This window comes from Bombus flavifrons, chromosome 9 (assembly GCF_040668555.2).
Source record: "Bombus flavifrons isolate JBK064 chromosome 9, iyBomFlav1_principal, whole genome shotgun sequence".
NCBI lineage: Eukaryota > Metazoa > Arthropoda > Insecta > Hymenoptera > Apidae > Bombus > Bombus flavifrons.
The window spans coordinates 3,376,314-3,400,168 of NC_138450.1; the positions used below are offsets into that span (position 1 = coordinate 3,376,314).

At 30.7% G+C, this 23,855-nt stretch overlaps 2 protein-coding genes and 1 long non-coding RNA gene across 4 annotated transcripts; 1 reads left to right on the forward strand and 2 right to left on the reverse strand.

Moving 5' to 3' along the window:
• The first annotated feature begins 1,309 nt into the window (after positions 1-1,309).
• On the forward strand, positions 1,310-22,201 carry Gs2 (glutamine synthetase 2). Of its 2 annotated transcripts, none has more exons than XM_069120342.1 (3): positions 1,310-1,499; positions 17,746-17,936; positions 19,917-22,201. In XM_069120342.1, the coding sequence occupies exons 2-3, from the start codon at positions 17,753-17,755 to the stop codon at positions 20,840-20,842; spliced, it is 1,110 nt and encodes a 369-aa protein (XP_068976443.1). In that variant the 5' UTR covers positions 1,310-1,499; positions 17,746-17,752; the 3' UTR covers positions 20,843-22,201. The 2 variants fall into 2 exon arrangements, with proteins under 2 accessions (XP_068976443.1, XP_068976442.1); XM_069120341.1 differs by lacking the exon at positions 1,310-1,499 and adding an exon at positions 14,135-14,483.
• Positions 8,845-12,836, reverse strand: LOC138183449 (uncharacterized). The gene is made up of 3 exons (XR_011174065.1): positions 12,712-12,836; positions 9,380-9,488; positions 8,845-9,291 (listed from the first exon to the last, which is right to left on the reverse strand). It is a non-coding gene; the product is annotated as an uncharacterized LOC138183449 (long non-coding RNA).
• Positions 22,186-23,666, reverse strand: Surf1 (surfeit locus protein 1). Its single transcript, XM_069120345.1, has 5 exons — positions 23,381-23,666; positions 23,173-23,294; positions 22,910-23,101; positions 22,666-22,839; positions 22,186-22,610 (listed from the first exon to the last, which is right to left on the reverse strand). Exons 1-5 carry the CDS (start codon positions 23,600-23,602, stop codon positions 22,394-22,396), a joined length of 927 nt encoding a protein of 308 aa, XP_068976446.1. The 5' UTR covers positions 23,603-23,666; the 3' UTR covers positions 22,186-22,393.
• Positions 23,667-23,855: the final 189 nt, after the last annotated feature.

Sequence of the window (23,855 nt, forward strand, 5' to 3'; positions counted from 1 at the left end):
AAAAATCATCTTAAATATCTAAAAATTTGCTTCGAATTCTGTTTAAAGAATGAAGTAAGGTTATATAATCTTTGTTAATCTTATGTATACACTCGTTTGAAATAAAATTATTGATCATTCAATAATTCTCAATCAATATTTTTCATCCTTGTACTTTATTTTAAATTTACATTTATATCATTTTTTATTATCAGTTTAAATAATATAAAAATATATCTCCCTTTTCTCATAGGGTTTTTACGCATAAAAAATGATTGTTTTACGTTAATTTCGTTTCTTGTTTTACAGGTGACTAGAGCCAAATACATCTTTACTGGTGGACAATCGAGGAAGTGCAATAATATATTGTCTATTATCAGTTGCATTATGTTTATAGTTTGCTAGAATGTATTGTCAACGTATGACATAACTTGGTTGTTTGTATCGCAGTTCGTGCCTTATCTTCTCTGCTTTGCTTATATTGACAAAATACGTTGCAGTAATAATAATTGACAAACATAATTCTTATATTCAGGAGTACTTATATAATATTAAAAAAGTATGTATATTCTCGCATGAATGATTTTCGCCGCAGAAGTCGCAGACGCTTAACAAACAGATTTATATTGAGTCTTATATAATCGCATAAAAATTTACACACATACTTAAGCATCTTTAAGAAAACATGAGACAAGTTACGCCGCTTACACTAAAATAACGTGTTAGTACCTATAAAAAAAAAACAGTAAAAATAAAACAAGGTTAATATCAAGTAAAAATTTTAATCGCTGAGTAAAGCCACACGTGCATTTGCGCGCGTTGTTTGAATTCGTCATACGATAAATTTCTCAATCGTGTGAAAATGTTTATTAATAGGTGCTCTACGTTTCTATGAAAAGTCGATAAAAAAGAGAAACTTCTCTAATGTACATGTTTCACTTAATAGGGAAAAATGCATTTCCCCTAGTAATGTAATCGTATCGATATTCATTGCAGTGCATTGTTTTGATGAGCTACCTAAAATTAAGGAATCAGAAAAATTGCTCCTCGAGTTTCCCGTATGATGATCAACGATGATCTATTTTAACCTTGGACAAGTTCAAGTTACATCATCCATGAAGAGCTCGCAAATAATTTCCGTGGATGGTTCGTGACCGGCAAGTACCATGGCAACACGGACAGACAAGAATTTTCCGGCATGTAACGATCAAGTGGACCTACGATCACATCGGATAATCACTTTGAAGCTAGAGGTGGGGAATCGTAGCAGTCGAAGAGCGCGGGGTAAGCGACGCGTGCGCTGAAACGCTTCTCTACATAAATATCGCAGCCACGCTCCTACGGTAGTAACACGGTTCGTGCTATCAGACGCTCGTTGCCTTCATGACCAGTGCCTTTTAACTCTTTCCAACAACACAACACGATAGGACGCAACGCGCAACTCCGTTTCACAGTCATCGATCAAACGATCAGCCAGAATACCAGCACTCTGTACGATCGCTGGACCAGCGATAACACCGGTGAGTATCACACTGATCCTCCTCTTTATATAGATATTGCATCGATTTTCGATCAAACTGACACGTTTTTTATTTAAAAAGAGGGAAAATATTTCGAATTTAGACTTTTTTTTAGCGTAGATTTTAGATATTAATTTGAGTAGGATGATACAGTTAAATCTATGTGATTGTTGTGATAAAGGATTTTATAGTATTTTATAGAATTGAGTGGATTAATGCACGATTAAAAGAAACTTGAAAACCGTATTTGTAGCAAGAAAGTAATTATTGTTTGAAATACTAAGCAATTTATTCTCATTGATTTCTTTATCGTCTAACTTTTTCTTTAAGTATCGTTTGCGTTAGTAAAGAAAGAAGTACTATTTATAAAGTGACAGTGTTGACAATAGTTCGCCATTGAAGTATACAGTTTAATTCATACTTTAATTATATTTTAATCTATTCTATACCATACAATATTTGATTTATCACTTTTTACATTGAAGTACCGTGATATAAAATTGAGACTGGCAATCTTTCAGGATTTACATTTTTTGCTAATTACAATGAACAACAGAAACAGTTCTCAATGAAAAGAGAACACTAATGTTTCAGTAAAATTTCAGTTAAAAATGATCTAACGTGTTTTCCTTCATTTAAGTGGGAAAAGCGGAACTATCATTCATGTTAATTAAAAGTCCAAAGGCAAATAATAGTGGATACAGTGCGTAGGTGATTGTGTCTTTTATTGAATGAGAACATTTTTCAGGCAGCATATTTTAAACGGCGCACTATCTTGCGTTTATGTGTACTTTACAAAAATTAAAATGTAAATTGTTAGTAAAAAGCCTTGTAGGAGTATAGAGGCTATAAATTTGAAGATTGCTTAACGAGTTTTTTGCTAATCATAGTAACAGAATAATCTTCTCTCGTAGTTTGTTTTGTAATATTTATCTTTAAGAATTAACTTTTCTATTTCCACATAGCTCTAATAGCTGCCTGAGGCTACTGTTATTGTGGATTGGTATTCGGGCGAATTGATGTTCTGGCGAATGAAACATCTGAAGATAGCAATGCACACGTTCATAAAAAGTTTATATACATATTTAATTACATTGTCGTATTGAATTCGTTAGAATGTCAATTTGTCAGAATACGCATTTACTGTAACCTTATCTTTGCGATAATGGCTATACCCTATTAAAATAATAAAAATAATTAGTTCCTAATCATTTTTTCATAATGATAATATAATTTCTCTGAATTATTTTTTTCACAATGATTAATTATAAAAATATTAGTTGCTTCTTTAGTGTTTTAGTTTAAAATTATTCAGAATATTCATTTAACATGTAACTTTTTTCCAACAGTAATGCAACTTTTTTGAATTTTTTCACGATAACTTTTGCAATAAATTTGTTTATAATAATGATGCAATTTTCTTGAATTACCTTTTCGTAATAAATTTTACAATGCGTCTTTTGCAATAATAGTGTAACTTTTTGTTTTTAACAATAATAATTAATTATAAAGTTATTAATAGTTACTTTAGCAGTTTAGTTTAGCAGTTTTATGTGGAATATTCATTTGACAGGCGATATCTAAACTTTTGCTTTATAATGAGAACGATTACATATCTCCTCGCTAGTTGAACAAAGAACGAACAAAGAGCATCTTACGCTCGCACTGGACAGAAGAAAGCTATGATACCTTAAATCATGATACGTATATAAATATATTTCATTGACGTGGTAGATAAAACGGAATTTCCTTGAAATTATGCGCTTGCATTTGAAACAACATCGAGCTCTTCTGCGAATATTTAAATCATAAAACTATACGTTAATCAAATAAATTCTTCCTTTTTGTACATTTTTTTTTTTTTTGTAATCGAATAGAGTTGTTACATGAAATTATTTGTATTTTGTGTAATAAAAATCTGATCTTGTATAAAATTAGTGCTATCAAATTACTATATTATTATAAAATAATCTATATTAAAATATAAGAATTTGTTAGATACTATAAAATTATATTCCTATAAAAATTAGTATTTATATAGTAAGCATTATTAGTAGTGTATTATTGTGTTGTGTAAAACAGAACAATAAAATCATTGTTTTATAATCATTCATCGTGAAATAGTGGCAATACTAATTTAGAATCTTAAGATAAAAATATTATACAGCAACTATATGGGAGCAGTGTTCCGTTATTTCTTTTTACATAAACCGAGTGAATCTATTTATACATTTTAATTGGTGTCATTTTGCAGTCATTCGAATTGAAATAATGCTTATCTCTACTTACGTCTAACGAAACGAAATTACGCGACAATCAGTTAGAGTATCTCTCTCCCCATGTTCCTCTTCGTTTCTTTACGACGCTCGATTATAGCTCTTTCTAAATCTATTGTACATATTTTTATATTCTTCGTATTTTTCTGCTATACTCTCTACTTCTTCTTCTTTTTCATTAGATATACAGTGACTTATGAAAGTATTTTACTCATAGAAACTTTTTATGAATATATTATGTGTGTTATATAAAACATTTTGAAATCTTCTTTAACTCTGTAATGAGACATGACTATCATGGTTATATTGATAAAGTTTGAAGCGAATCTGGAAATGTAATATAGAAGTTACAATATATTTATCGCAAGCATACGCTTCATAGATATCACCAAAGTATCTGAACAGTGAATTCTATTCATTTACTAACAAGTCAGTATTTAGTGCGATTTTCGGCATTAATTATATGTTTAACACTGTTATTTATTCTTATATTAACTTTTTATTAAATATATATTTGCAGTATTTTTTAACTTCCATATACATTTTCAGGTTATTCCAAATTTTGTCAATGTAATCAGTCTCTCATTACAGTTCTAATGAAATTGCAAAAAGTTTTGTATAATATGTGGAATATATTCATAAAAATGTTCTATGGTAAATATTCAAATATTTCTGTGAGTCACTGTTATATATGTATACATTTATTTGCTTTTCAATCTCCTTCTTTTATATTGTTTCAATACGCTACAACCACTTGTAGTAATATATTCCATTTCAATACTCCTTTTCAATTAGGCAAACGTAAATGAATGCATTTTTATCGATTTTTTCAGTGACGGTCAGGATTAAACCGGCAGTTGAAGTAGTGGAAGTAAGACACTGACCTACATCGTTAAAATAGAAGTTGTCGAATTGTATGAAATTTTCATTCAGGATATCGACGGTTTGCATTTCAACCGATTGAACCGTGCTCCAATGAACTACGTAAAATATGATATAGCATCTAGCGCATTCGAATATACGCGCTCAGCCACGATAGTGATTACTATGATTCCGGGAACCGTGTTTCATGTGGTGAAAGAAAAGCAGATACAGGACATAATGTTTTGCGACATTAATCGTTAATACGCTGATTTAACATGTTTCTAAGAATCGCGATTTATTCCTAACTGTAATTGACTAACGTCTTATTCCTGCATAATTCGTGTGGAAGATTTTTTTTGTAGTTATCTTATCCATTAATCGATTATTTCTTGCATGCAATGCATTTAAGCCATCTCAAGGATAAAACCATCTCATTTATTTCGATTCATAAAGTATGATCACTTCTTCTATCTTCTTTAACGATTAGCTTACTTTTATGTATTTTCCATTTCCAGAATTAAGAGTACCTTGTTTCATTGGGATTACTCTTAACCCCATTACGATGCAATAAAATAACGAAAAATTCGAAACGAACGATTTCGAAAATAATTATCTCTTTATCTTCAAAATTTTCTGCATTTCTACTATCAGATACAAAAACATACATACATATTTTCGACTTTTCACAAAAAGTAAATATTGATAATTGTATAATATACGGTGAAATTTATAGCACTATAATTATTTATAGGAATTACCTAGAATTATACAAATTCTACAAATTATGTATTACATTTATAGGTATTTGTAAAAAATAGTTAGAGTCTTTGTCCAATTGAACTGCGAAAGGACTAATAATCCTCCCTAATTATTTTAATTACTTTGTCACACGGATCTTTTGGATGTAACAATTTCACAGTACGTAATGAATTATAATATAGCATTTACATTTGCAAGGAGTAAAACAAATTTAACCGTTGAGTCATTTTCATTAAGTTTCTAGTTGGAGGACAAACTAGTTAACAAGTTAAATAGTGTATAGACATAAATGTTTTTCTTGGTAATTTCATGATTATAACAAACATGCGTGTCCGGTATTATGTTGGAAACCATGTGGTGGTGTCATTAAAACATCACCGATGTTTTCTCGCGTATTAAGTGTCGTGAGAACCATATTCGATACTTATATTTGTCTATATGTCCGCGTCTCTGTAACTCAGCTGATGGTGTTGGTAACGAACAACAACTTCCGTAAACAGTTTAACCAGTTTGACTTAACCAGTTTTCTACGCTTTGATAAGCCTTTATCTTTTGTGGTTTAATTTCATCCCATATTACTAAGTGTTGATCGCGGGTAAAAATATTTCTTAGTAAAAATCAGCTTCTATGAATGAAACTCTATTCGAAATTAAATAAAAAGAAAAATGAAAGTTAATGTTTTTGTAATAACTCATTAATTATTTTAATCGAACTTTAAACAAAAAAAAGATGGAAATATATGTTAAATAATATTTGTTAACGATACCTTTGATTTAATATGTTTAGTTAATTTGTGTTTACTTTATAAAATGATGAAATGACAAGGGCATCATATGTTAATAGCAAGAGTATTATGTTAATTAGCCAAGACTGTTTTAGACACAGAAATGTGATTGGGAAGTGGAATTCTTCTAGGTTGTTTGTGAATATTTCAAGGTGATATCCATTCCTGAATAAAACATCTTCATTGTTCATAAAGCCTGAGAATTATTCCATGTATTTTGAGGTAAATACAAGCTTGAAAAAGTATTTAAATTAATTTGAAACAGTTCATCACACAGTAACGACACTCTGTTGTATCTAATTATTATGGAATATAGTATACACTATTGCTTTCTAATTCGTTATATAATGTAACAAACACGAACTATGGTATAACTAGTTTGTAGCGAGACTTATTAATCGAAGGCATTACTTAAATCGCATATAACCACATATACTCGATAAGTATTCATCGATCTATTCCTTTGTTTCGTATGAAAACTGTCATTCTACAAAATAGATATATATTTTCATCTAATCTAATTAGATAATTTCATACACCCATTGTACCTACAGTAGTGTCCAAAAGCTTCGTTAGTCAAATAGATTTTTCATTTTATATTCTGAAAATGATATTTTAAAGAATTTGGCTAATATTATATAACAGTGTTTATCTATTATACTATTTTCCTTTGCTCATCATAACCTTACATTCGATATTAACAGTAATTCTTTACAATAAAATATAAAATGAAAAATCCATTTAACTGATGAATTTGCATGCCACTGTACTACATGAAGTGTTAAATATCGGGTTAATGTATGACCAAGAAAAATAATTCGCAAAAACCGAGCCAAGGCGACTGACAGACGTGAAGGATTTGCACGCACGTGACTTTTTTTCCGTTCTTCGCGGCACACTGAACCCATGTGAGGCCGCGAATCCACATAATGATGGAGGATTGGGTCATCGGGTCTGGTGAATCGCGTGGATATGTTTTCGCAAGTTTCCATGACGATAGAACGTCGACAGTGAATCGATCCAACGTTCTTTCGTATTAACAAGAATGGAAGTGATAGCAGTGGGGGTCGCGGTAACACGTGTAATCATCGGACGACGCGTGTTTGTTCCGAAAACTAAAGAAAGTGTGTCGCTAGACTGTTGCAAACGCTCCGTAATCATAACAGGCCTGCGATCGTCTATTCAGACACGAACGCGCTCCAGAAATATTGTATTATCTGCCATCTTGACGAGCGGATTACAGAGATTATTGTGTGTTTCGTGTGGTAACTTGCGCCCTTTACTGTATGATGGTCGTTGTGTGCAGAAATTTCTAGATCGGCTCATGAAAATATTTTTTTGGATGGAAAATGGGTTCATCGCAATTTTATCGTTTGATTGATTTCAGTAAAAAAGAAATATAATACAAATAGAAGATTCAGTCGGCTACGTCCAATTAAATATTTCTTTATTAACACATTAGTGAATAAGTTATGAAAGTTTTCATGAAGGAAATTCTTTCGTTACTTTTGTTAGTGTAATATTAATATATATTACGAGATAAGATAATTCGTAATTTTGGTAATACATAGTACTGAAGGGCGACATGGTTGCAGAAAATTTATTTTGCGATTTTAGCTGTGTTCCACTGATCTTCTTAAGCAAGTAATATCTAGGGTGGGTCACTACTCTGTTCACCTAAAATATCTCTGCTATTTTAAATGTCAAGAAAACGCAAATAATACTGTTCAACGAAGGGACCAATTTCAAAGAAAGGAATAAATTTCAATTACAATTGATCAAAATAATTACAATTTCGTATCAAATTTTCTATGAAAATTATTTATCCTAACATTTGTTCTCCGAAGAAAATAAAAGTATTGTGACATACATTTGTCTTCGACTGGACCGCTCAACTTTAAAGTAGGAGATTAAAGAGTTTGGAGACATTCTGAAACAATCCCTGTTTCAATTATAATAGCTTAGTTTCGAAACCGAAAGTGTATACGTATGTATGATAACATATCGAATGCCACGGTTTGCAGTAATACATTTTGTTGAACATGGTGTAAAGTGTAATCGATCGTCCGTAGGTACAAAGATGTAGAACGTTCTCATTTAAACTCTTCGAAAATAGAAGGAAAGTATCGACTGTTCTGAAAGCAATGTTATTTCTTTATGATACATTTCTCTAATACATATAAGATAAAGACTCAACGATATTCAATTTACGAATTTAACACTATTACACTAATCTATTACTAAGTTTGTTTTTCTTACCAGTGTATATTTGTTAAATAACTGACTTATCAAACGATCATTTTAGATATATCGTCGTTATCATTGAATTTTGAAATGGAAAATTTGCTAAAAGCAAGTTAACAAAGATTACGTTTGACCATTAAGATAACAATCAAATTTTTGTACATACAATTCAGTGTTTGAAAATTCAGCATTTTAGTCGAGAACAAAAGATATGAAAATAGATTCGATATCTTTGGAAAATTTTCCCATACTTCAAGCGTACAGCTATCACGTTCGTCCTTGCTTAAATCTTATCAATGAACAAATATTGTCTTCTCGTAAGATTCTTAACTATAAAACCTACATACTTATCATTGTGTTTACAGAATAGAGAACAACAAATTCAATTGTTCCAAAACAGATGAAATCTACGCCTCTTAATCACATACTTTTAATCTTATCGTTGAATAAATATTGTTTCTTTTCTAATGACAACCCAATATCAGAAAAATAGGTGTACATTCGATTATATGAATATATTTATATATAGAAAGTAGAAAATCACATGGCAATGAACGCATGCAAGAATGCATAAGATCGCGGTGCGATGTCCCACGTGGAATACGAACTTTCATTCTGATCGAGTGAGCATCTGGGGATGACGAGATGTTTCCGCGTCGCTCTTCTACCCGGCAGCCAAATGCACTTTCAATCTAGTGCACTTCGGACCGAAAACTATTTTCGTTGGTGACTGTTATCTATACCAACCGTTGCTTTCGAACGTCAGTTAAGCTGTATGCAATATGTTCACCTGCCAATTGCATTTGGCAAACTTCAATGCCCACTATGATCGCACTTGTATCTATCTCAACACCGGATAAATTCTCTAAATGTTACATTATTCGAATTAAGTTGTACGTTATCTCAATACCATCACATTTATTTATATTGTACTGAATGTTAGCTTAACTTACATTATTTGTCAGTTTCAGTAATGTACTGCCTTCTCCTCCTAGAATTATCATAGCATCATATCTTTAATAGCTAAGGAAATGAAATATTGGGTCATGGTCAATTTCTCCTCTATAACACAAGAACTTACAATTAGACTTATATTAATATTAATTATATAAATATATTAATATAAATATAAATATAAATTAATTAATTATATAAATATATTAATTAAACTTATAATTTCAATTGCCAGTAACATTCAATTCGGTATACTCAGAGTCTCATATATTTTACTTCACTGAAGTATTTTATTATTCCTTAAAAGACATCGATAGAAAATTTATAGAGTATATGTTTAAAGCTAATAACTTCTTAAATATATAAAAATGGAAAATTGATCTCAATAAGAGATCTCAATAATTTGAGATGCATAAAAAATAATTTTACAAGATATTATGATACATTTAATTTGATTATTGAGATAGTTCTTGATGTGCTCGAGATTTCAACGAAATAAATGATGGTTGAGTTCCTTCGTTAATTAAATGTGTAATTAAATCATTAGATAGTTTCATATACATCCTAATTGCACTTGGCAAGCTTGATATTTACTATCCTCTATATATGCACTTAGAGTTAGATGGATTAATATGTCAACCCATCCTTGGACAGTTATTTATCTCCCGTACTTTCTTCAGCTTATGTTGAGACCTAGTTCAATACACTTGGTTTCATATGTTAATTAAATATTAAGAACAAAATATTTCTTTAACAGTACATGCATAGGTACATATTATATATATATATATATATATATATTATTATTTATTATATATTATATATATATGTAACTGCATAAATCATCGAATGATAGAGAAAGCGTCATTATTTTAAATGACAAAATTATAGGAAATGTTCATATTGGTATTATCGTTAATTGTGATGGTTACCGCGACAAAAAAACGGAAGTGAAAATTGTGGTATTAGAAGGTCGTCACGAGACGAAACAGCTTCTCGAGAATGAATCATGATTTATAGGTATCCTTGAGGTACATGTATATATGTGCCTGAAATACCTAGGTAGCTGTATGTGACATACTACCTACTGGAAAATTCATGATTCAATTTCAATAGATTGTCGTAAACATCGTAACACATCTAGGCATAAGATATATATGAACAAGGAGCAAGATTACAGAATTAATTTTTATATTTAACATAGAGCTAAAGTAAGATAATTAAATAAATATTTAATAGAACTAAAATATACTTCCAATACAACTTATTGATGTACAGTGTCTGAACTATCAGTATACCAATCAATCATAATTAAGAGATACGCGCCGAAGCCCTCGAAAATATGTTAAACAATTAGTTAAGCGATCGAAAGTATCGTACATTTAATTTTAGATTACGTTTTATTTAGCTAACAAGCACTAACGTCATAAACGATTTTGATGCACACTGATGCATGCTGATGCATACAAGCATGCTGATGCATACAAGCATGCACACTCAATGAATTCAATTATCTAATTGGCTGCTGTAATATGTATCTTTTTATGAAAGAAGTAAAATAGATAAAAAAAATATATATATATTTTTTATATAATTATATAATATATTTATATATAATATGTATATATATTTATATGTATATATATGTATATATATACTATATATATATATTTTAATTGTTTTAATTGGCAGTCGCGTATATTTCTCAAAAAAGAAACACTTACGTTACAATTTGACTATAGCAACGTGTTTTATGTGTTAAAAGCACGTGATACATAATGAATATGTTTGCACTATATGTATATTTTTCTAAAATTTTTCTAATTCAACCTTATATAATCTAAAAACAAAAATATTTTCCAAGTATTTTCGAATAACATTGAATATCATCAACCCTTCACAGGGATAATTAATACACTTAATTGATTTCATGGCTTCCTTTCAATCTAACTTCAAGGGTGTGCAGCGCAGCATGACACCGTTCATTTCAATGTATTCCCTTGAAAGTGACCGGAAAGTTACTAGGGAATATTACAAATGATGACAAGGAAAATCCCTGAATTTTCGTTAAGCGCTTATGCCACGTGTGTTCTACGAAATTCTGTAAATTTTAGAACCAAGGTTAAGAAAGACACCGTTGAGTTCCGTACTTATAAAATATATCGCAAAATGTTGGCATAAAGCGAATGCATTAGGAATTTTTCATCTCTTTCGAATCACATTTCTTGGCATTAGCACATATACGATCGCGAATATTGCATTAACATAACGCATTCGTAGCCTAGTCACATAGTTAAAGAAGCATAGATGACGAATAAAGGTATGTCAAATGAACGATATTTTTGATGTGTACACTACAGAATAAATTTAAATTGTGACATTGTTGCACTTGTTTGTACTTTTTATTTCCTAGTACTTCTTTCATAGTAGTTTAGTTTAGACCAGTTTATACTCCTACATATTTAGGTCTGATATTTAAAAATACAAGGTTTCAATTATAATTAAAATTACTGTGAATTAAAAATATAGTATATAAAAAAAATAAAATATGTAAAATAAAATTAACTTAATTATAAGATTAATTCATGCTTTAAGAATATTTGTATCTTATTCATGTAAAATTATTCCATCGAGAAGTTGTTACTGTTTCAATTATGACAAAGTTCAAAATAAAACGACTATGGCTGTATCAATTTCTTATTATGGCATCGTTATTGTACTTAATTTTCGTTAATGAATGCAATATAAATGATTGAAAAAAGTATAAATAATGACACATAAAGTTCACTTCATTTCACTTAAAAGAAGTAATAAGTTGAAAGGTGCATAAATATGTATTTATTCATCGCTTTGCTATTGAAACAGAGTTCATCGGATATCGTTAATCAGTAATCAAGTATAAAAGAAGTCAAACATATATATATGTACAGGGTGGTTGGTAACTGGTGGTACAAGCGGAAAGGGGGTGATTCTACGCGAAAAAAGAAGTCGAAAATATAGAATAAAAATTTTTCGTTTGAGGCTTTGTTTTCGAGAAAATCGACTTTGAATTTTCGCTCGGTACGCGTGCACTTTATCACGTCTCGTTATAACGGATCTCACTGTAGATCGTTGTCTCGATGGAAAAATTAAAAAAAAAAAATTAAAAAAAATTTTTATTCTATATTTTCAACTTCTTTTTTTGCGTAGAATCACCCCCTTTCCGCTTGTACCACCAGTTACCAACCACTCTGTATATATATGTAGATATTGACATCGTTTCTATTGACAGAAATAGGTTAGTAGAGCATTCTAGCATAATATTTCGCAAACTAATAATTCATAACCTTACGTGTTGCATGCAACAAGACACGAATTCAATGTTTCAACGGTCCTCTTGACAAAATCTTTGAACAATCTGTAATAACCGTCTTTCTATGTTATAACTGGTTTACTTTGATATTTGTTACAGCAACAATATTTATACTTGTGTGGCGCTAGTTTCATTGATATGTACATATGTATACACGCACGTATCAAACTTCGATCGAGTAAATAGAGTCACTAGGTGTTTTATATATAAAAGCAATCAATAACTCAGTTAATAAAGAATAATATAAATTCTCATTGTAGAATATAGCTATTATAGATATGTAAAAAGTAAAATGATCACATTAATATAATAGATACGATTAATGTAATTGATATATCATTACGCGTCATTTTATCTTTATTGTGTACTCGTTCAAATAGATATTAGCTTATACTCTATCTGAGTTATCTATTTTTCGTGTATTTTTATTTTATCAAATGAACGAATGTTTATTACGGATAACATTAATACAGGAAGGTATTACACTGATAGTACCTTATCATTATGTGAAACATAAAGTTTGTACAAGTAGTTGCAAATACCATTACATAATTCTTCATTGATAAAAAGATCTTTAATGAAACCTTTGTAAAAAGTTATGAATATTTGTCCCTCTAGATAACAGTTTGCGATTTCTAGTTTACAGAACATCAGGAGAAAGAAGAAGTTGTAGAAGAATGAACGTTACTTACATATTATTAATTTCTTGTTTTGTTTAAGGCTGAAGAATTTGCAAACAATCATGAATACAATAGTAGTATTATATTTGGGAAATAAGCAATGGATAATGAAAAAATAATTGATTACTTGACATATAATAAACAAATTAATTGAAACATAAAATATTTTTGTAAATTTATCATTCAAGAACATACAAAAATTTATGAACTATGTAAATGTTACAAATAATTTATCTAATAGGTGTGAAGTTATGAAAAAGTAAATATCTCGGTTGTATGCTTCGATTAAGATCGATAAATTAAGAGCGAAATGTATACAATATACATATATATGTAGTAATACGTTATTGTTTACATCGTACGACTACTGTATGGTCACGCAATGTATTGGGTTTCACTGATACATCTCGGGTGATCTCAACATCTACCGCTGATCGATAGTTACATATACTGTTAGTTGTATATTGTATCATGTTATATATATGCATACTTATATACATACTTACAAAAAACAAAGAAACTAAACAAGAACTACATTATAATATATACGTAATAAAACAATCTAAAAAGTAGAAACAAGGATCGATAATACACGGGAGAGGTACAAATTTAAAATTTATCCGAAATGCGATGAAACCGGTATTTCTGTTGGAATTGAAGATGGAAGGGATAGCTACATATATAAATAATATCTGCTACAGTTTATGTTAGTGGGCCAGTGAAGAATACGTTGTTCTTTCACGATTTCTCCTTATTCAGAGTTCCTTTCAAATTTTTTCTTCAATTTTCTTCGATTTCAAAAGTGTTATTTGCATAACAAAACCGAGAAGCGATTATTTGCTCTCATTTTACTACTCTTAGTGCCTCTTTCTTAAGAGTCGTTTCGTTTCGTGCGAATAAGTCAAACGAGATTCGATTAACACAAAAGTTAACAAACGCGAATCGATTGTTTGACCAACGTTATTCAAAAATGGGTCCGAACATGTTCGTAAAGTTGTGTGGAACTAGATTCTTAAAAAATGTTGCCGTTGGGTCAAAACCGAAATGGATCACTGTCGGCAGATGTTTTAGGTTAGTATATGCTTAATTGTGATCGATTGACTAGCACCTTTACCTCGTACTAACAGGATATAAGAAAATTCGAAGCAGAAATGGAAAAAGTGGTAGTACAAATCGGAAAATATCAAAATGGTATGAACGATCCAATTTACTGCTTTTGAATCTAATTCGATTAGTCTATTTGATCCTAATTGATCCTAATATCAAACGTTACATTGTATCTATTTGATAGTGTACATTATACACGATTATTGAAAAGATATCCTAGATGAAATTTATGGAATTATATAATGAAACTTATAGCCATATCGAATTTAAAAGAGGCTTTACAAAAGCTGGTAATTATTGTGAAAGTGAATAACTGGTTCAGAACTTTGAATTGTAGTTCTTGACGTTATTTTTATTTTTAACTTTTTTAAGATAACGTCAACATATTTTCTTATTCTCTTTATATCACATTTCATTATTTAGTACTTCAGAGAAAAAAATATAAGTTTTACAATAGTTTACAGCGACAATAGTGTACGCGCTGAGTTGAATAATGTAATTTACAGTATGTACAAAAAATTCACATTACATATTTCTTTCGTAAATATGCCTATAATATTAGCACAAATAGATAAGACACCGGATGGATTCTAACTCTTTTTATTTAAGGTTAATAGTTTTAACATCCTATCATCTAATATCTTAGTTGCAATAAAATTAATTTATTTTCATAAATCTTTTTATTAAAATTTTTATGTGGATCTAGAATCTTGATTACAGAATTTTATACAGATTTCCTCTCTTATTTGTTATTATATTTTTTATATTAGTTTTTTATATTAGTCATACAACCTTACTGTCATAATAATACCATTTATTTGTTTAAATTCCATTTTCATTTTATTTCTTTTCTATTAATCTCTTTTAATTAGGTTAGAGTATATACAATATTTTTAGCCGGTAGAGTAGTGATACTTTACTAATTAGGACCTAAACGATAAATCAGAAAGAGGAGTATGTAAATATTTGTTCACTTGATTGACGCCACTGTTTATTAAAATCATCTTTGGTCGATTATAAAAATGCAGGAAGATGATAGTACCCTACAGTACATATTTAGAATATTCACGAACTTTTTGGGAAGTTACTTAAAGTATCTATGTACTATCGAAAGAAGTATCGAGAACTGTTGAATAAGTCTGATCGAATTTTATCGAATAAGATTTTATGTTATGGACGCTTTGCATTATTGCGAAGCTTATAAATGCATTCACTGCATTCAAGGGAATATGTATATATGGTCTGACATGCTTTCTACAAATGGCAGTACTCGGGAAACCGGTAAATTACACAGTGTATTTCACAATGTACATTGTACATACTACGAGTGAACAAGATGCTGTGGAGAAATGGTGTCTTTAACGCCATTCCATGATAAATGAAGCTAAAGGAATAAGTGTCTGGTTGATCAAAGTTCGGTCAATTTCTCGTACTCAATTTCATTTCTTCTTTTACGGAGAATTTTTTAAATATTTGTTAACTTTCTCCAAACAATAATTGTTGATATAATTAATATAGTAATGAAACAAAAAATATATGTATGTATATTTTTGATTAGATCGTGATTAAAGTAATACTTAACTTAAGTACTATTATGATTTTAACTCTTTAAATGTGTTCATAATTTAAAGATAATTTTCTAAATTTTCAATTGATTTTTAGCTTTAAAGATAGTTTTTATTGTAAGAAATGATTTATGTACATACTTGCATAGTTTGCACGGTTTAGATAATGTACATGTATTTGCGGAGAAAGATTATATCTCTCTCAACCATAAACATAGCAGCGATTAGGTATTACAAACGATTAATTTGAAATATATTTAATCCATCGTTTTATATTTAATCAGATACCTATTATGCAAACGATTACACAAGTCTTGATTTCATGTTTAGTTGCCTAATTACCTAGAATACTAAACTAATTTTAATAACGCTTGTAACAATGTTTATTAAATTGACAACTAAGTAATTTAGAATAAGAGATGAATAATTACATAAACAAGAATCAAATTTTAACAAATTTATATACAAAAAACTATTATTCGATATATCGATATCGAATTACATTCGATTTCAACGATCAAACAAAAGTGGAATGAACTCCATTGAAAAATTTTGAAGTGCCTAAAAGATTCATTTAGTTTTCTTCTCATTCTGCTTTCATTTATCTTAACTCTTATATATAAACATTTCGAAATGTTAGTAATGCAAAGCTTTTGTAAAATTATTAATAAAAATAGTACACAAAGGTGTTAGTTTATATTTACTACATATTGTATACATTCATAACACTTGATACATTCTATATATATATTTGTTTCATGGTATCCGAGCAACAAAGGGAAAAATTTTAAAAATAGTCCGATTCGACCTTCGAAACGTTCGAAATATTTGCACGTGCGTGGTTAGAGTTATGATATCAGTTAAAGACTTTAGGAACATCATCCGAGTGCGTTGCTCGTGGGCGACTGGTAACATGCGTGTGTACTCTTTGGGGCTGGAGTAGCACGCGATTCCCGCGTGCGTACTGCGTGATGCCTGATGCGTCTTGCGTGATACGTAGGCGCACCTCTCTGTCTGTCCCACCGAGAATAAATCGAGAGGATCCTTTATACCGTGTGCCGCTGCATCTGACGTGCGAATGAATCCTTATTAATATCACACGGGGAGTTCACGTTCTCGCCACTACGCGACGCCATCATCCGTCTGAATTCCGAATCGATACTTTCCGGCAAATATCAAAACAAACGATTCGAATGATAAACAAAATCTTTGTTCGAGATTTTCAAGAGATCGAATTTTAAAATTACCTTTATTGTTTCATGAACATTTTTTCATGTATAATGGAACAAAATCGATTGGATGAGCGAAATATTGTATGATATGTTATTATTAGTTATTATTAGTATTACTATAATGTTATAGACACGTTTATGGAGAAGTTGCAAATGCAAAAATGCCTAAAATGCATATAATACGTAAAAATATGTAAAATGTCCAAAGTATAGTATTCGTTATAATATTTAATAGGTAGAAAATTCTTTACTTAGATTACATTTTTTTTTAATGATATTCGTAAAAATATGAATTTATATCCGCAGTCTAGTTATTATAGGTGCTATGATATAATGTAGTCCGTTTTGGTAGTACATATGTAATTGCATTATATTTCGACACAGGAAATAATAGTTATAGTCGTTAATACCATTCTTATCGTGTTGCAGCATCACTATGTCGCGCGTTATGCTGAAGGAGTCGCCGAACGCGGCCTTAGACAAGACCTTGTTAAATAAGTATCTCGACCTGCCTCAACCAGAGGATAAAATTCAAGCGAAATACATCTGGATTGATGGTACTGGTGAAGGTTTGCGAAGCAAGACCAGGACTGTAGAATTTGTGCCGAAACATCCGTCAGGTTAGTGTCTTAGTCTTGATATATTTACCATGAAAAAGTAATTTTTTTTTTTTTATTTTAAGGAAAATAGCAACTACAATTTAATATTTTTTCAAGATCAATCAGCAGTTCTTTTGTATGTGCGGGTACTTCCCAATGAAAGTTCCTCGTTAACAAATATTATGTATTATTTGTGACGAGATTTTAAGATCTCCTTTTTTTTTTCAGCCTATTCTTGGGATAAGAATATTTTTTGTTTATAATTTTGTTTGAATATCATTTGTGTAAATCCATGATGCATGAGAAAAATAATGTTTACTGAGTTTATGTTTATTTCGAAAGATAATGCTTAAATTTTAATCATGGATGAGTAACTTGAAAATGTAGATTTAGTACTTTTTAATTCATCACGTGTTAAATTCATTCGAATTAATATATTATTATTAGTATACTATTCGTTAAAAAAACGCATCTCAACCTCATCCAATATTAATTATAGAAACTTAATCATGAAAACATCAATAATTTCATATCTTCAATAATTTTTTATCGTGGGGATCCTTTTCTAAAGAGAGTTAATCTAATATCAGTTTCAAATTACAGAGTAATTTAAACTACGCCGATCAAAAATCTCATTACTCCATGTAGTTACATCAAAATGCGACTGAACTAGTTGATTTCCAGTTCAGTGAATCGAAACAAATGATCCATTACAAACACCAAACTAAGTAATTACTTACCGTAATTAAAGGTCGGGCAAAAAATCGAAGCACTTTCTTACATGAGAACACGTGTAAACGTGTTGACAAAGTGTTTTATAAATGTTCAAAATTGTTTGTTTGTTGTAAAAACAGTAAATTATCTTCTCCGGCCAATATTATCTAATCATGTTGAATATTATGTCACGATAGAAACTATGTTTAATGAACATCAGATGATTATATTTAATATTTCGCATCTCGAAACATTTGTTTTTCATCTTTTTCCTCGTTTTCGATTCATGCATGCAACACATAAGGTATGATGTGCAAAATAGTTGATCGCTCGGCACATATGCATTAATCTCAAACGTTTGTCAGCATTACGAATAATATTCGTCCGTCTTCATGAGATTCTGCGCGCGTTACAAAACCATTAACATCTGCGGCGCGTAAAATTCACGGGGCCACGTTTGAACGTCGGCAATTTAAGAGTAGTACTTGCATGGAATCGATTATGTAAGTCGAAATATGCGTTTGTTTTGAACTTCGTCGGATGATAGTATCAATAAATAGATGTATTTTCATTTTTTTTATTAATTAATAATTAATAAATAACTTATGTTATTTATTACTTACTAGGTTACTTATTACTTATTAGTTACTTATTTTTTTATTTAGTTACTTACTACTCTTTACAATGTTAAAGTAATGTATCATAGAACAATTGAACAAATAAAATTTTTCTTCATTAATGGATAGATAATTCAAAATTTGAATAAATCAAGTCCCTTAATATCTACTACGAGAATTGCAAGATTATTCCATCCTAAAGATAGCCAAGGCTAACAGAGATAGCTAAATAGCTGCTTTCTACGAATATACACGAGCTCTTTTATTCATCTGAAAATAAAACGCTTCTTTACAATGAAGCTTTGAATCTGTATCAGTAAAAGCAGAATGAAATACAATATCAACGTTAAGTGAAATCTTATTAGTATTTTCAGTAGGTATAGTTATCAGCAATTATATGAATGATATTTATCAATTCTTACAGAAAAAAAAAGATTTATTATTTGACTATTATTACTTTACTACTTGATATTTAGCTAAACTTTTACGATCAAGTCGAATCTAGTTTAATAAATTATTTATAACAATCACCTTTTAACAACATTAACATATTAACATACAAATTATTTCATAGTCTATAAATCATTGTAAAAGTGAAAGTATAATAAAATAAATGCCAATAACTAGAGAACATTTCTTAATCAAATATGTATTGGTTTCTGGTTTCCAGAACTGCCAATATGGACGTACGACGGAAGTTCGACATACCAAGCGGATGGTGCCAACAGTGACATTTATCTTTGTCCGGTGGCGATCTACAATGATCCGTTCCGTCGCGGAAATAACAAGCTAGTACTTTGTGATACCTACTACAGCGACATGACCCCGACTAAGTCGAATAAGCGTTTCAAATGTAACGAGGCTATGGAAGCTGTTAAGGATCAAGATCCATGGTTCGGAATCGAGCAAGAGTACACCTTCCTTGATTTCGATGGTAGACCACTTGGTTGGCCAAAAAATGGTTTCCCTAGCCCTCAAGGACCTTATTATTGCGGTGTAGGTGCTGATAAAGTAATTGGCCGCGAAATTGTTGAAGCTCATTATCGAGCTTGCCTTTACGCTGGCGTAAAGATTGCCGGTACTAACGCAGAAGTTATGCCCTCTCAATGGGAGTTCCAAATTGGTCCATGTAGCGGAATATCGGGTGGAGACGATCTGTGGGTTGCCAGGTTTATTCTTCATCGTGTAGCTGAGGAGTATGGTGTGATTGTCACCCTAGACCCGAAACCCATGGATGGTACGTGGAATGGTGCCGGTGCGCACACGAACTTCTCGACAAAAGCCATGCGTGCCGAGAATGGTATCGCCGAGATCGAGAAGGCAATCGACAAATTGAGCAAACAACACCTCAGGCATATTCAAGCGTACGACCCACGCGGAGGGAAGGACAATGAACGTCGTTTAACCGGAAAATGCGAAACCAGCAGCATACACGACTTCAGTGCTGGCGTAGCCAATCGTAACGTTAGTATTCGTATTCCTCGAGGTGTTGCGGAGGAAAAGAAAGGTTACTTGGAAGATAGGAGACCCAGCAGCAATTGCGATCCGTACTCGGTATGCGATGCTTTGGTGCGCACCTGCGTCTTAAACGAGTAAAATACCCCAAGCTATTCTTGAATGGATGCATCCATGGAAAGGAGAAATTGGACGAGATATCTTGTAGTGCAATAGTGGTTATACTTTCGTTGAACATATTCTATGGAAATGTATAAAAAGCCTGCTCGATAATTGTTGCTAGAAATATAGGTATGAAACGAAAGGGAAGAGAATAAATGCGAACAAGATACTTGATAAGAATAATTATTATATTTTATTTTACATTTGAATAATATATTTTATAAAATTTTCGCAAATCGAACGGTTTGTTATTTGTATTTGATATTTTTAAAGGGTATAGGAGGATCGTTATAATTATGTATCTATATATATGTCTGAATACATGCGTAGAAAATGTTTATTATTAGATTATTTCCCGTGCACATAGTGTTAATGCTTTTTACGTCTACCAACCTAATCCTAGCGCGACAATAAAGTCAATTTCGTTTATTATATTGTTCAGCGTTAATTGCGTAGATGTTTTGAAATTAATATGATTCATAGATTATCCTTATTTTCATTAATTCTGGTGCTCGTTAGAAAGAAATAGAAAAGGAAATGCATGAAATTAATATTTATATTAATAGCTCTTGAATTATCTTGATATATTATCTACTGCATATTACATTCCTCGAAACAAGTTTCATGAGCAGTCTGCAACGTGTCACTTGATGGATTTGAGGCGTTACCGATTTAGGATAACAAACGCAGTAATTTTTGCAAAACTACTATATATTTCTTTCATTTTTTGATACGTTCGAGGAGATATATATATTTGTTTAAAATGATGTAAGATGATAATATACACCGTTTACAAAATTGTTGGTCTGGACAGGTACTCGTTATTTCAGAATATATGTAAAACTTTGTATTTCATATGCTACGTTCAAACGTGATATATGTTCATCTCTTAAATGTAATAAAAAAACAAATATAATACCTCTTTCAGTACCTGAAAATGCTGGAGGGTGCCATGATCAATTATATGTCGTTACGATGATATACGTATGGCTGTCAATCACGGAATTTCATGAAGGCACGACAAATTGGAAAGTTCAATAAATATGTCCCCTTTTCGCAATTATCATTTGAACGGTTACTCGCGGATTGCGAAAGCCGTGATTATTACACTAGAGTAAATATGTACACATAATGATTAAAAAGAAAAATGGAAAGAAAAGTCAATGTAATATGTACATGGTGTATTTTTATATTTGTATGGTATATTTTCATATTTGTATTTTCTATGGTGACTTCTTCAATGTAATTGTATACCATGACCATTGTTGACAATTTTGTTGGTAGTGGTTATCACTGTTGTTGTTATAATAATAAAAAGCGCCATTTTTTAATGAAGAATTGATATTCCTTTATTAGCATAGTATAATCACTTTTTTGTGGTATAGAATAATTGTAACAATATATTTTATTTATTAAATTACTAGGATTAAATTACAAAAAAATATTAGACTAATAATATATGATTCTTATATATACATGCGCATGATAACTATTTTCTTTATGATTTAAATGCATACTCAATGCTTGTTTTCAATGTGCTAATGGTATTCCTTTTATGAATTTCCAGTACCACATGTACGCAGTAGCTCCAGACAGACAATACCATGTGAGGAGATAATTTAAATGCTCATTTCGTAATTCCACTCTTGTTTGACCACTAATTGGATACTGATTCAAATTGTTGTTAATGCTCATTTCGAGATATATAGGAGACGTGTCTGCCTTTTCAGCCATTTCATTCACATCTCTGGAAAATAAACAAAGATTTATTTGGGAATTATAGTGTTAATATTTTTACATACCTATAATACCACATATTATGATGTGGACGATTTTTAGGAACAAAAGATGGTCTTCTTTCACTCATTCTTAAAATTCCTACAATTTCTTGTTCACCTTCTACCTCAGATTGGTATCTCTGTGGTGAATTTTTTAATGTTTTTGGAATCCAGCCACGATTTACCAGAATTGTTAAGCTGCAAAATATTTTAAGCTTTAAAACAAAAGAAGAATAAAAGTACATCCTTTTAGTACATCTCTACTTACTCTCTATCTGCCAACTTAAAGGGTGTAATAATATGATATCCTCTTTCTGATCTGCTTCCAAAAGAAAAATTGGCATCTGATGTTTTACCATCTTTTATCAGGCTTCTATTTGCTGCCACAAACTCTTTGTCATATAAAAATGTTCCTCTCACTCTAATAGGATAATATTCTTTTGTCTCCAAATCTTCTAAACTAAATAAAATTGATCATTGTTCCATATAATTCTATAATAGTAAAAATATTATAAATTTTATTCGCCTTACTTTTCCGGTAATTCAAAAGGTTCATGACTAGTACGCTCTTTTAGCCTTTCCACTAAATCTGTTTTCCATTTAAGCCTTTGAACTTGCCATGTACCAAGCAAAAATGCACAAATTGGTACACTCTGTTTTTCAATTTTTCGATACAAAAAGATACTGTTTATAATAATCAATTCTCTGCAATATATGACACTTTTTGTTTCTAGCTTACCAATAAACAATATGCAGGGAAACTAATTTTTTCACTTGACTCGTAGTTGGATTCATAAGGTTCCTGTCCATAAATATCACTTCTGAAAGTCTTGCGATTTGGTTTCTGATTTGTAAGCTTACACCACCATCGAGATAAAGTTTCTTTGCTCAAAGATCGAACAATGATAATATTATATGGTTTTCCTACTTTCGTAAAAATCCTTCTAGTTGGTACATTCATTTTTGTCGATATTCACCTGGATGCTTATAGGTTATGTTTTAGAATGAACAGTAATTGTATACTATGAACATGCACATATAACATCAGATAATATGTATATACCAATAACACGGAACCACGAGCACAGTATAGAATCATCTGATCACCTGCATAGACCAATTGTCGTGTTAATGTCATTCCCAACTTTATCGATTTAGCATGAAACAAGTGTATTGGGAAAGTTAGTGGAGGTGTAATTTAGATTTTAGTCCTC

Coding starts and splice junctions, on each gene's coding strand:
- Gs2 (XM_069120341.1), top strand. CDS start 14,383: ATGGGTCCGAACATGTTCGTAAAGTTGTGTGGAACTAGATTCTTAAAA. Junction 14,484..17,745: donor ACTGTCGGCAGATGTTTTAG/GTTAGTATATGC, acceptor ATCGTGTTGCAG/CATCACTATGTCGCGCGTTA. Junction 17,937..19,916: donor TGTGCCGAAACATCCGTCAG/GTTAGTGTCTTA, acceptor TCTGGTTTCCAG/AACTGCCAATATGGACGTAC.
- Surf1 (XM_069120345.1), bottom strand. CDS start 23,602: ATGAATGTACCAACTAGAAGGATTTTTACGAAAGTAGGAAAACCATAT. Junction 23,102..23,172: donor CCTTTTGAATTACCGGAAAA/GTAAGGCGAATA, acceptor AATTTTATTTAG/TTTAGAAGATTTGGAGACAA. Junction 22,611..22,665: donor CATAATATGTGGTATTATAG/GTATGTAAAAAT, acceptor TTTATTTTCCAG/AGATGTGAATGAAATGGCTG.